This window comes from Phodopus roborovskii, unplaced genomic scaffold, assembly GCF_943737965.1.
Source record: "Phodopus roborovskii unplaced genomic scaffold, PHOROB, whole genome shotgun sequence".
NCBI lineage: Eukaryota > Metazoa > Chordata > Mammalia > Rodentia > Cricetidae > Phodopus > Phodopus roborovskii.
In genome coordinates, this window is record NW_026126558.1 from 2,594,001 (window position 1) to 2,609,661 (window position 15,661).

The 15,661-nt window shown below is 43.0% G+C and overlaps 1 protein-coding gene across 2 annotated transcripts in view; it reads left to right on the forward strand.

The window, feature by feature from the left end:
• Tarbp1 (TAR (HIV-1) RNA binding protein 1) overlaps nt 1–15,661 on the forward strand; it is a 54,194-nt gene that overhangs the window by 14,786 nt on the left and 23,747 nt on the right. For both annotated transcript variants that reach the window (XM_051201346.1, XM_051201347.1), the window contains exons 7-14: nt 567–702; nt 1,617–1,713; nt 3,424–3,513; nt 3,871–4,006; nt 6,171–6,270; nt 7,688–7,860; nt 8,904–9,001; nt 10,318–10,479. In XM_051201346.1, the coding sequence (XP_051057303.1) occupies nt 567–702; nt 1,617–1,713; nt 3,424–3,513; nt 3,871–4,006; nt 6,171–6,270; nt 7,688–7,860; nt 8,904–9,001; nt 10,318–10,479 (992 nt within the window). The remainder of the gene's footprint in view (nt 1–566; nt 703–1,616; nt 1,714–3,423; nt 3,514–3,870; nt 4,007–6,170; nt 6,271–7,687; nt 7,861–8,903; nt 9,002–10,317; nt 10,480–15,661) is intronic.

The following is a 15,661-nucleotide window of genomic DNA, read 5'->3' on the forward strand; positions in this document are numbered from 1 at the left end:
GGGCCTCACATACTAGCTCCTCGCACCCTCTGCTGCAAGTCCGGTCCCCCTGATGTGTGATGGGGAATTGCGCTCATGGCATCATAGGGCTGGCCTCTTCAGGGAGTGAGTTTATTTAGCAGGAGCTCAGTGGCTGAGTCGAACTCCATCCTCATGCAGTGGTGGGCTGTCCTCCGTTATTTATCCATCCATTGCTCAGTGGGCATATGGATGTTGTCTTCTCACTGTAGTGAACAGTGACACTGTGACTGTCCCTATAAATGGTTTTGCATGAACCTGTGTTGACTTTCAGTTACCCAGCTGGAAGTGGACTTGGGGGGGGGGGGTCCCAGTCTTTCTACATGTTGTCCACGCTGACTGGTGCTTTCCATTCCTATCAGCAGCGCGAGAATTCCAGTTTCTTCAGATCCTTCCAACTCTTGTTCTTTTTCCTTTTGCTTTCAGCCATCCTGTGGGTCTGGGGTGCTGCCTCACTGCCATTTTGGTTTGTATTTTCTTACTAAGGAAGCAGAGGACTTGTCCATGTGCTCCCTGCAGCAGTAACATTTTCAACCCTTTTCTTCCAGGTCAATTCCTGTTAAAGTTCATTCAGAGGATGGCAGATAGACACTGGTGTGCCGTGCCAATTTTGTTCCTTTCCAAGGCTCTGGCAGGCTTGCACAGATGTAAGGCCCTGGGTGGAGAAGGGCTTCTTGCCCTCAGGTAATTTACTCACTATATATTCATTTATTTGCTGTGACTCAGTTCATGGCTTTGTGTAAGAAAAACTCACATGTTTTTTTAAATTTATATAAATAATTAATTGGATGTATTTTGGTTGATGAGTTACTAATTTAAGTATATTCCATAATATATGTACTTTAAGACTAGCTTTCTAAAAATTGTTTTGATAAGTAGGAAAATTTAAGGGCTAATATCAAATTATGATATGGATTAGGAAGTATTTAAAAGTATATGAGATTCTTACTTTGAAACATTTGCATTTAAGTATGTTTTGTTTTATTTTTATTTTTTCCTTGAGACAGTTCTCATTGTGTAGTCCCAGCTGGCTTCTGAGTCCCAGCAACCCTCCTGTCTCACCTTCCCAAGTGCTCGGATTACAGGCATGTGGTACCATGCCCAGCTTTTTCTCATGGAAAGAGATTGGGTTCATATTAAAACTGAACCTGTCTGGGTGTGGTGGCTCACACTTGTAACTCCAGTACTTATGAAGATGATTGGGGAGGCACATCGGCCTGAGGCCAGTCTTAGCTAGAGGGACGTTGAGATCGGTGTGGATTGCATCCTGAGACTTTGCCTCAGAAAAGAAAAACAAAAATTGTATCCCATGTACAATCATGGTGGGAACTGACTCTGCATCTCCTCTGATGATGGCTACTCCTGGCAACAGTCATTCCTGGGCTGGCCACTTCTGGGATGGTCACTCCTTGTGACAATCACTTCTAGTGCTGGCCACTCCTGGTGACCTCATCTGGTGACAGCCACTTCTGGTGACCCTTATTGCTGGTGACTGTCACTACTGGTGATGGTCATTCTGTATGTCAGAATTATAGGCTGTGTAAGTGATTGTGCACGTCAGACTTCTGGTACCTACGTGTGTCCTTGTTTTGAACCAGGGATGTTCTCCAGTGCACCATGATCACACACCAGGTCCTCCTGAGAGGGGCAGCACAATGCTATCTTCTCCAGACAGCCATGCGTCTGGTGGATGTGGTGAGTATGCATGGCCACAACCCATTTGTAGTCTTTCCCAGCGAGTACCTGTACATACAAGTCTGTCCTGTTATGGTACTGTCAAAAAGGCCTACTGATGGTTGGCCCTTGGTGTCCAGGTGGGACCTGGACTTGGGGGTGATTGACATTATCCTAGGTGACTGAAGTGGTGTAGTGTGCAGAAGTGATGGCTCTTGTAATGTGGTTGGGTTGTGCTGAGCAGCGGCATGCTGCCTGGGGCTTGGGAATGTCAGCATTTGTGAGGCCTGGACTGCTGCAAAACCTCGACTTCCCTGGGAGCCTGTCACGTGCATTCTCACAGCCTGGCAAAGGGACCAGGCCATCCTGGGTGACTCAGCAGGACAGGAGCTCATGGACACAGAGTCCTAAGAAAGATATGGAGAGTCAGAGTCAGCAGGTTGCTATGCTAGACACAGCAGTGAACATGTGGCATCGTTATAGGTTATGTGGTCCCTGTTTAACTTTGGGGTTCTTTTGTCATCTAAATAAATGCATATGCTATCTCCCAATAGGGCTTCACTTAGCCCAGGGGCTGTGTGTGCCATCCTGCCAACCTGGCCTGTTGGCAGAATCTTTATTCAGAATCTGTTATCTTTTGGCTGAGGAACCACTATGGTTTTCTTCAGTTGGAGGTTCTTTTTGTTGCTTTTAAAGAATCATTTTTTATTTGAAGTAGTTTATTTATATTGTATTATACCCATCTTTTCTCTAAGTTGATAGCTGATTTTTTTTTCCCTAGACACAGGGATTCTCTGTATTGCTTTGGAACCTGTCCTGGAACTAGCTCTTGTAGACCAGGCTTGTCTCAAACTTGCAGAGATCTGCCTGCCTCTGCCTCCAGAGTACTGGGATTAAAGGCGCGTGCCACCAACGCCTAGCCGATGCTAGCTGATTTTAAAGAAAATGTGTATTTTCAAAATGTTTCCTGATCTAGAGGCAGAAGGATTTCTGAGTTTGAGACCAGCCTGGGCTAGATTATTCAGTCCAGGCTAGTAAAGACTGCAGAGTGCAGTCGTCCTGTTTTAAAAATCTCAAACCTCCTCCTCCCAAAAGTCTCTCTCTCTCTCTCTCTCTCTCTCTCTCTCTCTCTCTCTCTCTCTCTCTCTCTCTCTCTCTCACACACACACACACACACACACATACAGAGTATGTGTACATAAAAAAAAAAAGGTAAAAAAAAGGATTGACTTTTGACATAATAGATTGCTACTGAGGAGTTCCCTTTATCTTGTTTTGTGTCTGTGTGTGGCATGCGTGTGTGTGTGTGTGTGTGTGTGTGCGCGCGCGCGCGCGCGCGTGCATACACTTGTAAGCACATGGGTATGGAGGCAGATGTCTTCTGTTGAGCTCCACTTACTGAGATAGGGTCTCTTGACAAACCCAGACCTTGTCAATTTCAGACCATGCCAATTCCAGCTTGTCTGGGATCCTTATCTCTGCTTCACAAACAGTGGGATTACAGATACCACAAAATCTGTCAAGTTATTCCTTTTTTCTGGGGATCTGAAGGCTGGTTCTCACACCAGAGCACAGCTTTATGCACTGAGCTGTCTTGCCAGCTCCTGCTCTTTTGTTTAAACAGTGTAACTTCCTGTATCTTAAGTAATGACATGCTACTTTAGTTGACTTGCTGATTCCATAGAGCTGTGATGTAACTCTAAAGGTTTAAACTGAGCTTTCTCTGCCTAGGAAAAAGTGTCACTTTCTGATGTCTCAGCTTTTCTCGTGTCTCTGAGACAAGAGGAGTCCTTGGGACGAGGGACTGTGTTGTGGACAGAGGTGAGCTGCCAGTTATCTGTATGAAAGCTCTTTAAAAGCCGTTTCTCCATAGGACCATTACTACCCACTCTGAAAGTGCAACAGTTGCTTTGCCAGAAGTTTGAAATTCCCTTCCACTGGGTTCCAGTTTGTCTCCAGCTGATACAATTCCAAAGACAGGAACCACACATTAAAAATTATATCCTTCAGTACCACTCTACACCAGTGAATGATGGCTTCATAAGGTTGAACCAAGCTCTTATATTAATGTTTTAAATTCAGTTTATGTGAAAGAGAGATTGGCTCAGGGGAATTAGAACTGCTTTGTTCTGTTATGTTTTAAGAATAAAACAACCCTGCCATGGTTTTCCTGTCTAGCTCTGTGACTGGCTTGGTGTCAACGAAAGATACTTCAGGCAGTCCTCAATCAGTGGCTCTGATGGACACGAGACATCGTTAAATGCTTATGTGAAGAAGCTAGTTCAGGAGTTCGTGAAGTCTCCTGGTTGGGAAAGTAAGTCTGAACTCCTCTTTAGGGAGAGACGGAATGTGTCATAAGTAACTTGTAAGATTGATTTGTAGGGGTAAATGCTTGTGCTATGTAAGTCTGAACTTAGCCCTGTGAGTAGAGCCGCTCTTGGCTTTCTGGGTTCTGAGACTTGAGGATGCTGAACCAGTATAGTCATTTTGAGGAGCTGTTCAATTACTAGAACAGGAAGTAGATCCAGTTAGTACATGATCTTGTCCCACAGGGAAGGTGTGTGTGGGTCTCCAGGATGGAAACTGGTGAATGCAAATAATGCAAATGGGTTTATTTTTCCTGTGTTAGAAACACTTTGTTTATTGTGAACTGATGAATACCAGTTGATTTATCTGATTGACATGTGTATAGTGTGTATGCATGTGTATATGTTTGTATGTGTGTCAGCATTTGCGTGTGTGTGGAGGCTGGGGCTTGACATTAAGTGATTCCTCAGTTGCTTTCCACTCTATTTTCTGAGATAAGGTCTCTCAATGAACCTGGTTCTTGCTGATTGACTGGTTAGTCTAGCTGGCCAGCCTTATGCCAGGGATCTTCTCTGAGTGCTGAGGTTACAAGTGGACCCCCATTCCTGCCAGCTTTTATGTGGGTGCTGGGTTCTGAACTGCAAATTCATTCTTTCAGAGCTAAGTCTTTGTCCTGAGCCATTTCTCCAGCCCCTAACACCCTTTTTCAGAGAGCATGCTATTGGAAGGGTTATTTTGCTGGGGGTTTATTTTCATCACACTTGTGAAGACCATTCTTCTCCTTCCCTGTTTTCTTTTGCTTTTGATGAGGTTCTGGTGTGGCCTTGGTCTTGCTTGGCAGGTGTTCTGCCACCAAGCCCCACTCCTGGTAGAGACCATTTTTGCAAAGATCTTTGAAGAAAACACCTCAGCCTGCAGGAGGGAAGAATTCATAGAGTGTCATTAATTAGGATTTCTTTTTACATTTTTAATGCTTCCTCTTCATTGAGGTCCTTAGCCATGATTTGGGGAATTGTGCCTTTGAATTGAACACATATGAAACTCTCTGCCTTTGTCTCAGATCACCTCATTTCATCCAATTTCTCTTGTCTGATCCAAGAGTGGGTCTCAACTGATAGGTAATTGTCCTTCAAGAGCTCAAGTCTGTCCATCAGCATTCTCTCCCGAGCATCTCCTCTCTGATCTCAGGTGTGTTCTCTGTGCTTGCAGCTAAAGTCAAACCTTCATCGATGCTACTGCAGTCACACATGGAGGCTCCAGTGGGCCTGACGCTGCCCAACTCTGGTGCTTCATGCCTCCTGTCCAGGGTCTGGTGTCTTCGGGAAGCCTCAGCCCAGCTGGGCTTGCTCTGGCTGCTTCCTTTGTTCCTCCTTTTGCTTCCTGCAGTTTCCACTTTGGAATTCCCTCCACCGCTACGTGCATGCACCCTCAGAGGCTTCCAGTTGTCTCAAGGACAAAAGCAAAGTGTCCAGGTCTCTTCAATTGGTCTCTCACCTCTTTTCTGCCATTCTCTCTCACATATAGTGTCCTTCTGTGATTAATGCTCTCCTAGTGGGACCATCTGCACATTCTTGTACGTGGGTGGGAGATTCTTGTCTCCCTTCACTCAGGTTGTTCTCATTTGTCCCCCTCAGCTCAATTGTCCCAAGACACTTCCCCTAGTGTGTACTCCAGCTGCAGACACGTCTCTCCAGTGTGACTGTAACAGTTCTGGTATTCTTGGATGAACACTATCTGTGGTCTAAGGAACTGTGGTGTGTTAGTATTCAAGCAGGATCTGTACACACAGCAGAGGGACTTTAAATGTGATACATCATAATGTGTCTCTAAGGATGTAACATGGGTTAGAAATAATCATGGAGCTGGTTTGGTTTCAGTGCATCATTTTTGAAGGAGTTAGTGAATGCCAATGCCTTTTAAAGTTTTTTTAAAAATTAAAAAGGTGTGTGTGTGTGTGTGTGTGTGTGTGTGTGTGTGTGTGTGTACACATATGCCTCGGCACTCATTTTGAGATCAGAAGACAACTTATGGGAGCCAGCTCTTTTTTTCCTCACCATGTAGTCCTGGGGATCAAACTAGGTCATAAGGCTTGACTGCAAGCACCTTTACCCATTGAACTATTTCTTAGACCCCCAAGAATGCTTCTTAAGCTCTAACTTTTGTTATCCTAGCTGGAGAAAGCGGCTTTATGCCAGACTGGCTTGAAGCCAGGCTGACCTCTCTGATGGTTCTGCTGGCTGTGGACGTGGAAGGAATGAAGACCCAATTCAGGTCAGTGTTTTTTCAGTGCTGATTGTGGAGTTGCTAGTAAGATTTATCATGGGTACTTAGACTTTTCAGTGATTGGTAGAGTCACTAACAAGGTCAGATCTAGAACACTGGTCACGCACTAAAGAAATGTTTAATTTAACAGCAGGTTAATAGAAATAGGGCCATTTAATGCTTGCAGGTTGGTAAATTAAATGTCAAGTTTACAATCTAATACTAAATTAGAGAATAGATGATGCTTACTGTTTCACACTGGTATTAGAAGAGTAGAGGCTAAGATAGAAGTGTAAATTGTAAAGTGCATGACATAAGCAAATATGGCAGTTAGGATAAAATGGTCTCCGAACACTGAAGTGAATCATGTCCTGTGTGGTGGCTGCAGTGCCAGGTTAGGCGGGACCTTGGCACGGTATACAGATACCTTGATGTTGGGAGATAGTCAATCACACTGTGAACCTAAGTTTTCATCTGTGCTAATTAAATAAAATTAACATTGGGTCAGGAGACTGAGTTAGCAACCAGTTGACAGAAAGTAATCACGGAGCATCAGAGGGCATCTGGAAGGGACAGATGCACCGGAAGTATTAAGAAGGGGTTTTGAGTAGCAAAGTTTTTATTTTGTTTTTGTGGAACAGAAGGAGGGGTTTTTTGGGAGACACCACCAAGGAAAGGGGGTTAGCTAGGTGCTACTCAACCTCAGTGAGCTAACAGATTTTACCCTAGCCTTTGAGTCTCCAGTTTTATTTATAAATAGAATAGCAGAGAGTTAGTTAAAGTTACTTTTAGTGGTGGCGGCAGAGTCAGTGCTTTTGGGAACAGAGTTCCCACCAGGCTATGGCCTGAACAATCAAGGCCTCTGCCAGAGAAGCAGGCAGGTAACTGCAGAGTTGCAGTCGCTGGCTGAAATAGCAGTAGATTGAGGCTCAGCCACTGTGTTGAAGATTAAACAGCACCTTGATACATCACATCTAGATGAAGTTTTAGTGCCAAAGTCGTCATAATAGTTTTAGATCTTTAGGGTTTTTCTTTTTATACTTTTTAAAATATAGTTGTTGATGTTACGTATCTTCTACTAACTTAAACTTTTTTTTTAAATTTATTCATTGACCTTTTGTTGTTGTATTTTGTTTTTACCTGTTTCCTTCTCTTCTCCAATCTTTTGTTTTGCTTTGTTGCAAAACCATTGGTCAGGACTTACGCAGTTTAACATATAGCATGAGTTTAGGATTTGTGTCTCACACTGTGAGGGTTGAAGACAGTGGAATGCTCAGACATAGAGGTGGTTCTTCACAGGTTCTGGGCATGTGCACCATCCATGAAGCAATTTGTAGGATCCCTGAGCTAACTTACTGCAAGAGTGCCAGCTGGGGAACGGTCATGCTTTTGAGATGGCTGATGTGGCTGTTCTTTTACCATCAAGTGAAAAACAGAGGACTCAGAATGTGTTGAGGATCTTCTTAGACCCCCTGCTGGATGCTCTGGGGAAGCTCGGCACCAATGCCTACATGCCTTTGCTGAGGACTGACAGGTGCCTCCAGCTGCTGGTGAGGTTGCTGCATTCTTGTGTGCCAAGAGGTTCCAGTGGCCAGGATGGTGAGAATAACTGGGCTCTGATGTGGCTTGCTGGGGGTGTTGCTGGTGTTCTGAATGAGGGGAAGCTCCTGATTTCTTAATGTAAGAATTAGTTCTTCCCATGCATATAATGAGCAGCTCCTGGTGCTGCTGGGGATGTGGTGGGTGTCCATCTAATACTCTGGGAGGGTTGTTTACTATCATTAGATTGTGGTTTTATTTACTTTTCATGTGTGTGAGGTGTGTGCATGTGTGCACACACACCAAGTGTGAGTGTGTTAATGTGAAGGCCAGGTGTTTTCTCTCTGTTGCTCCCGGTCTTATTCTCTGACCCAGAGCCTCTTCACTGAACCCAAAGCTGTTCTGGCTAGACTGGCAGCCAGCCCCCAGGGTCTGCTTGCCTCTGTCCCACCTCCACCTTCCCTGACACTGGGGTTACAGACAAGTATGCTACACCAGCATTTAAATAAGATCCAAACTCAGGTCTTCAAGTTTGCATAACATGCTGTTTACCATTGGGCCATCTCCCCACCCCTACTATTTTTATTTTTTAATTTTTATTTTGGTTTTTCTCTGTATTGCTTTGGAGCCTGTCCTGGAACTCACTCCATAAACCATGCTGGCCTCGAAGTCACAGAGATCCGCCTGCCTCTGCCTCCCAAGTGCTGGGATTAAAGGCATCCGACACTACTGCCCAGCCCCCTACTATTTTTAAAAATCTATTTATGATATGATATATTTGCATGTACAGTTGTTGTTTGTATTTTTACTCTTTATTCTTTTGAAGAGCCCACTACCCAGCTCCAAATAAATCACACATGGAGGCTCATTCTTAATTATGAACACCAAGCCTTAACTTGTTTTATTTCTAGCTTTTAGGGTCTTGTTTTTATACTTTCCTGTCTGTGCTTTGTCATGCTCAAAAGCACAAAGTTGCTTAAATGTTAAATCCACAAACCATAAAACTATTAGAAGAAAACATAGGGGAGGCTCAGCTTTACACTCCACAGCCATTTTCTATACAATGACTTCTTTTGGGTTAACAAAACATGTTCTCCCCACAGATGAGGTGTCCACTGTCCTCCAGGCCTCCATCATGTCTGTTGCAGACAGCGTGTCTCAGTTTGTGCTCAGGAGACTTACCATGAATGAGTTGCAGAGCGTAAGTAGCTTCGGGCTTTGGGAGCTTTCTCTCCCAGCCCATCACCGCTGTTGCTTCCCCTTGTCCACGTTCACTGTATCAACCGGCAGAGGAACATTTCTTTAGTGTGTTGGTTTCATAGAAGCCACTCTGGGAAGCAGAGCCACTGTAGATGTCTTTGTGAACAGCCCAATATTGTGTAAACACCCAGCAGCAGCAGCAATTTAACAGAAGATGGTTTATTTTGGCTTATGGTTTGAGAGGCTTGGATTCATCATGGTCTGGAAGAGATTATGATGGGAGTAGGCTACAGCTGGGGCAGTAGGAGAGTAATTCAGCTGTTTACAGCCTGTGTCAGCACAAATAGCTATCTTCAAAATTAAAGCCCTCCTGGCTGAAATCAGTCAGGTTGCACCTCCCAAGGTTTCACAGCCTCCCAAAACAACACCACCAGCTGGGGTCAAGTGTTTAAACACATGAGCTTCTGCATGTAGTGTGGGTGTGGGTGTGGTTGAGGGGAGGTTCACATTCAATCTAGTGCACTTAGTTTCCATTCTATCAGTATTGCTAACTGTGACCTAAGCAAGGGATGCAACTTTTCTGAGCCTCTTGTTTCCCCAGGTGATATGTCTGTCTTCTTATCACATTTGGAAGGTTTCGATATGATGGATTTGAGCCCCTTGACACATTTGTGTGTAACTGGGACCTGGAGCCAGATATTCAGGATTGTTAGATTAAGGATGGAACCAGAGCCATGTGTGCATTCACACACATGTGTGTACGCATGTGTGCGTGCGTACACACACACACACACACACACACACTCACACACTCACACACAAACACAGTGCTAAAGTTTTGCTCATTGTTGAAGTGCAGCCAGAGGTGGGAACAGTGAACTCTGGGTTCAGATGACCTTCTGAATATGTCTGTTAAGTCTCCTACACACCATAGTTTTTTCTTCGTAGGGTATATAAAAATAGTCAAAGTTTTCTTTCCAGGAATACTTAGAAAATACTAGTTTTTATAGAAGTTTCTACTTACTATTGTTTAAAACCTCTATGAATAGACGTTGAAGCAGTTTGATTGTGTAGATTGTCAAGAAGGTGAGGAAATGAACTTACTTAAAGAAGTTTGGTTTGGCAGGATGGCTCAGCAGGTGCAGGCACTTCATCCTTAGCCTACATGAAGATGTCCTGGGCATTGCATGATGGAATGGCTTTCTCTTCTGTGTCTTGTTAGTGCATTTAAATGTAGGGATTGCTTCCTCTCTGAATTCTACTTGTGTAGAAAGTTACAGGTCCCATTGTCCTTATGTGTCCTGACATCTGTTGTAGGTGGCAGATCTGGACCGCTGCCAGCTCTACCTGAAGGTGTTGGCTGAGCTCACGAATCTCCAGGTGAAGCTGGGCTGGAAAGCAGGCAACCCCATCAGCCGAGTCATTCCGCCTTTGAAAAATGCATGCATTCACCATCTTCAGGAGGCTGAGGATGGACAGGTAATCTTCCTGGGCTGAAGGTGTGTGGTTATGTCCAGCAAGCAATACCTATTTGATTGCTCCATGATATTTTGCAATTATAAAAGGAATTTTCTGAAATTTGGTTAAGATTCTACCTGTAGGTACTAATACTATGGAGTAGAATTGGAATACATCCCAGCATTGAACGAAATGGACAAAACTCTCCCTCCCTCCCTCTCTCTCTCTCTCTCTCTCTCTCTCTCTCTCTCCTGTTATGAGTAGGTTTTTCCCATCGGCCTGGTCCCACTGCCGCACCAGCCCCAAATAACACACAGAGACGTTGTATTTGATATAATTCTGTTGGCCAATTACTAGTTTCTTATCGGCTAGCTCTGTCTTAAATATTAACCCATTTCTACTATTCTAAGTATTTCCATGTGGTCTCATCTTATCAGAGAGAGAGGCCAGTGTTCCACTCTCTCCAGTCTCTCCATGCTGACTCTTCCCTCTTACTTACTTTCTCCTCCTTGTCTACTAGTCACACCTATCTTGCTTTCCTATTGGTCAACAGTGCTTTCTTTATTCATTAACCAATAAGAGAAATATATTTACAGAATGACATCTCCCATCATCTCTTTTCTGTCTAAAATAAAAAGAAGGGTTTTAACTTTAACATAGTAAAATATATAATAAATAAGAACAACAGTTAACAATATTTAGTCCATTAACATTTAGTAAGATTTAAAGACATTCCATCATCTATCCTATCTTTCTGAATCTAAAGTCCTATATGTAACTTATCTGTAATTCTAACTAAGGAAAACTGTAACCATAACTATCTGTCTTCAACTCCATCAAAGACCACAGAAGGATAATATATAAATTCTAGAAATGACAAAGACATCTCGCCTGGTCAGTCACCTGAAGTTCTTCTGTAATGTTCCATCTTCAGCCTATAGGCCATAGTGTGTCTGGCAGAGTCCTCAGCAAAGCAGGAAACTTTAAACTGTCCATCTGTATTGGCAGTTTGTCAGTCACTTTTCTCTGTGTCCTGCACAATGTCTGGCAGACTCTTCCATGAAGAAGGAATCCTGTAGCAATGTCCATCTTGTATCAGCAGTCATTTTTCTGTGGGTCCTGCATGTCCAGTTTATACAGCATAAAGTCAAACAGTCCAGACAAGAGCAGTAGCTTGTCCAAATGGCTAGTCTTGCCATATTGGAAGCAAACTCCATAACGAGTTTCTTCAATGTCTATCATCCTTTCTGACACAGGTGGTGTTGCCAGGAGCAGTTGTGCCTCACTGTTAAGAAAAACCATAAGTCATTTTAAATGTCATATTCTGTAGGTTTTTGAAAGGTTTGAAGAATGCCTATTCATCTCAAATACATCTCTCTATATCTAGAAAACCTAACTCACCTAACTAAAGTTTTGACTATCATAGGTAACTTTCTATAATCTGTACTAAATTATACATTACATTTCTAAATGAACTATGCAAACACAATATCTACACAAGAGGAGAAATATACATATCACAAAATTGACCTTAAATTGTATCAATAAATGAAAATCCATTCCAAACAAAGTATTTATATCTATACCATAACCCCCTTTTTGCCTTTAAAGATATTGGTTGTGGTCATTAACCATTTATAACCAACATCATTTAAATGAAAACATTTATAAACAGTATTTGGGAATTTGGGCATCGTTCTTTCCAAACTACTTCCTGCTGGTAGGGGTCACTGTCATGGGGATCCTAAGAAGACACAGAAATCTGGCTGTAGTGTAAGGCTGCCTTGTCCCAGCTGTTTTGAATGTTTGATCACCTGGGACTCTGTTTCAGGGGGTCTGGCTTGATCAAACCATGTTAGTCTGGAAGGAATCCACAGCTTTTCATTTTCTGTGGAAACAAAAATAGAAATCTTTTCCCCCAGTAACCTGTCCTTAGACTTAAATTTTGCAGTCAAGGCATTTTTGAAATATGTAAATTGGATTGATCCAGCAGCATTTGTTTTAACAGTTGTTGCTATTTCCTTAGCAGTTAAATAATTTAAAGATAACAGAACAGCATATGGTATCCACATTCTTTTTGTGCTTCCCATCTTTACATGGCTTTTTTATTACTCTGTTTCTTTTACTTTTTTTTTTTTTTTTTTTTTTTTTTTTGACAGGATTTCTCTGTGTAACTTTTATCTGTCCTGGAATTAACTCTGTATACCAGATTTACTTTGAGATCTCCTTGCCTCTGTCTCCCTAGTGCTGGAATTAAAGGCATGTGCCACCACACCCAACTACTCTTTCTTTTTATTATTCTTTTTTTGAACCATTTTTATCTTGTTTCTTTTTCTCTTTCAAGCCTACGTATATTTTTTTATTTAATTTATTATTTTATATGTGGATCCCAGGTCCCCCTCCCTCCCTCCTTCCCTCCCTTTTACCCTCTCTGCCCTCTCACATGTACCCTAACCCCTCCCCTCCCATCCCCCCACCCCAATTCCATATGTAGGGCAATGCCATCCAGTTGGGGTCATGTAGATCTGACAGGTCATGTGAAGTAGGGACTAGGGCTTCTCTCCTGTCTCTAGAATAAGGCAGTATCCCTCCATGGGGGATGTGTTCGCAAAGTCCTTTTGTGCTCCAGGGATACACCCTGGCTCCACTGTCTGAGGTCCCTTAGACTGCTCAGTCCTTCTGGCTGAGACCCATATTCAGGGGGGCCTGAGTCAGTCCCATGCTGGCTTCCCAGCTATCAGTCTAGTGGCCGTTAGCTCCTCCTTGTTCAGGTAAGCTGTCTCTATGTGTTTCTGCAGCCTGGTCTTGTCCTCTCCATCTGCATCTGGGTTCTAGTTCAACTCAGTGTTTATGTATGGGTGTTAGCTTCTTTTTCCAACAGGTATTAGATGAGGGCTCCATGGATAAGTTAGTTGTTGATCTCACTCTCCGGGAAGGGCATTTATGATAGCCTTTCCACGGAAGCTCAAATTGTTAGTTGGCGGCAGTCTTGTAGGTCTCTAGACCTTTCTTTGGGTTCAATTTTCTCTTCAAACCAATATTAGCTCCCTCTTTTGTACTCTCTCTCTCTCTCTCTCTCTCTCTCTCTCTCTCTCTCTGTGTGTGTGTGTGTGTGTGTGTGTGTGTGTGTGTGTGTGTCTCTCTCTCCTGTCTTCTATTCCTACCTGGATTCAATCTTCCTAGTTGCACGTGTTTTCCTCTCCTCCCCCTCGCTTTCTCCTACTTCTCTCTCCATTCACTGACCCCCCCCTTCCCCTGTGCTCTGGGGGACTTGTCCCTTCCTGCTTCTGTGAGGGACTTTATATGAATCTCTTAGAATACATCTTGTATCCTGGTGGTGTGAATTATAGGCTGGTGATCCTTTGCTCTAGGACTAAAATCCATGTATGAATGAGTACATACTATGTCCCTCTTTTTGTGACTGGGTTACCTCATTCAGGATGGTTTCTTCAAGTTCCATTCACTTGCCTGCGAATTTCAAGATTCCATTATTTTTTTCTGCAGAGTAGTATTCCATTGTGTAGATGTGCCACATTTTCATTATCTATTCTTCAATTGAGGGGCATCTAGGTTGCTTCCATGTTCTTGCTATTACAAATAGTGCTGCTATGAACATAGTTGAACAGATGTCTTTGTTGCATGGATGTGGATCATTTGGGTATATGCCTAAGAGGGGGATTGCCGGGTCCTGTGGTAAACTAATTCCCATTTTCCTGAGGAACTGCCATACTGATCTCCAAAATGGCTGTATGAGTTTGCACTCGCACCAGCAGTGGAGGAGTGTTCTCATTCCTCCACATCCTCTCCAGCAAAGCCTACGTATATTTTAAAACACACTGTAAACCTTTAGAGGTTTTTCTTAATCTGAGTCTGTCTTTACTGTAAATCTTTATCTTTTTGTAGCCACGAGTCTTTTATCCGGTAAACAACATTGCTAAAATGAAAGCCACAGCTGTTTTAGCCTTGATCTACCCAAGATTGCGGTGGGTACTTTTACCGTCAGAACTGAGAGCTGTGCTCACTCCCTTGGTCTATGCTGTCATTAGGCAGCATGTTGCCAGCTTGAAGATATGGTCACTGCCATTGCCAGCTCTTGTACACACCAATGAATTGTTAGCAGAGCTCTTTAAAAGCCTTGTAGGTTTTTGCCATTTATGCTGAGTCAGGAAATCTCCCTTAAAGGAGTTGCACAAGTCTCTGTTTCTCTCTAGCAAAACAGAGTCCAACTGAGAAAAATTCTGCTACCAAGAAGTCTTGCTTGTCTTTGTTCTTTTGTTTCTAAAACCCTTTCTTAAGCTTTTGTTAAGTTTTAAGTGGAAGTTCTCAGGTCCATGTTTGGCGCCATTATGTCATGAGTATGTTTTCCTGCTGGTTTTGTCTTTCTGCTGCATCAGCCCCAAATAACACACGGAGATGCTGTATTAGATAGAAAGCTGTAGGCCAGTCACTAGTTTCTTATCGGCTAGCTCTCTTAAATATTAATCTATTTCTATTAATCTAAGTATTTCCACATGGTCTCATCTTAGAGAGGGGCTGGGGTTCTTCTCTCTGTCCTCCATCTTGACTCTCCTCCCTACTCCTTCCTCTCTCCTCCTCATCTCCTAGTCCCACCTATCTTGCTTTCCTATTGGCCAACAGTGCTTTCTTTATTCATTAACCAATAAGAGAAACATATTTACAGAATGACATCTCCCATCACTCTCTCTCTCTCCCTCCTTCACTCCCTCCTTCCATTCCTCCCCACCCCTCTTCCTTCTTCGTGGCTTGAATATGTGAATGACTTCATATAGCCTAAGCCAGGTCTTACTAGGTCTTACTTGTGATCCTTTCCTTCCTTCCTTCCTTCCTTCCTTCCTTCCTTCCTTCCTTCCTTTTTTCTTTTTCTTTTTTTGATTCTTTTCTTGACAGGGTTTCTCTGTATAGCCCAGGCTGGCCTTGAACTTAGAAACCTAACTGCCTCTGCCTCCTGAGCGCTGGGATTACAGGCATTTTCCACCACTATCTGGCTTCACTTGTGACTTCTTCCCATTAAAGAAAAATTTTTTTCAATGAATCTTGGTATGTAAGTCTAAAACATGAGAACACAAATTAAACATTTGCAGATAATAAATCATAAAAATTTATTTTAAAACAATTCTTTGGTATGCATACAGTTTAGTCTTTATTAAAGAAGAAAGTAACTTGTATACTAGTGAGGTAGATA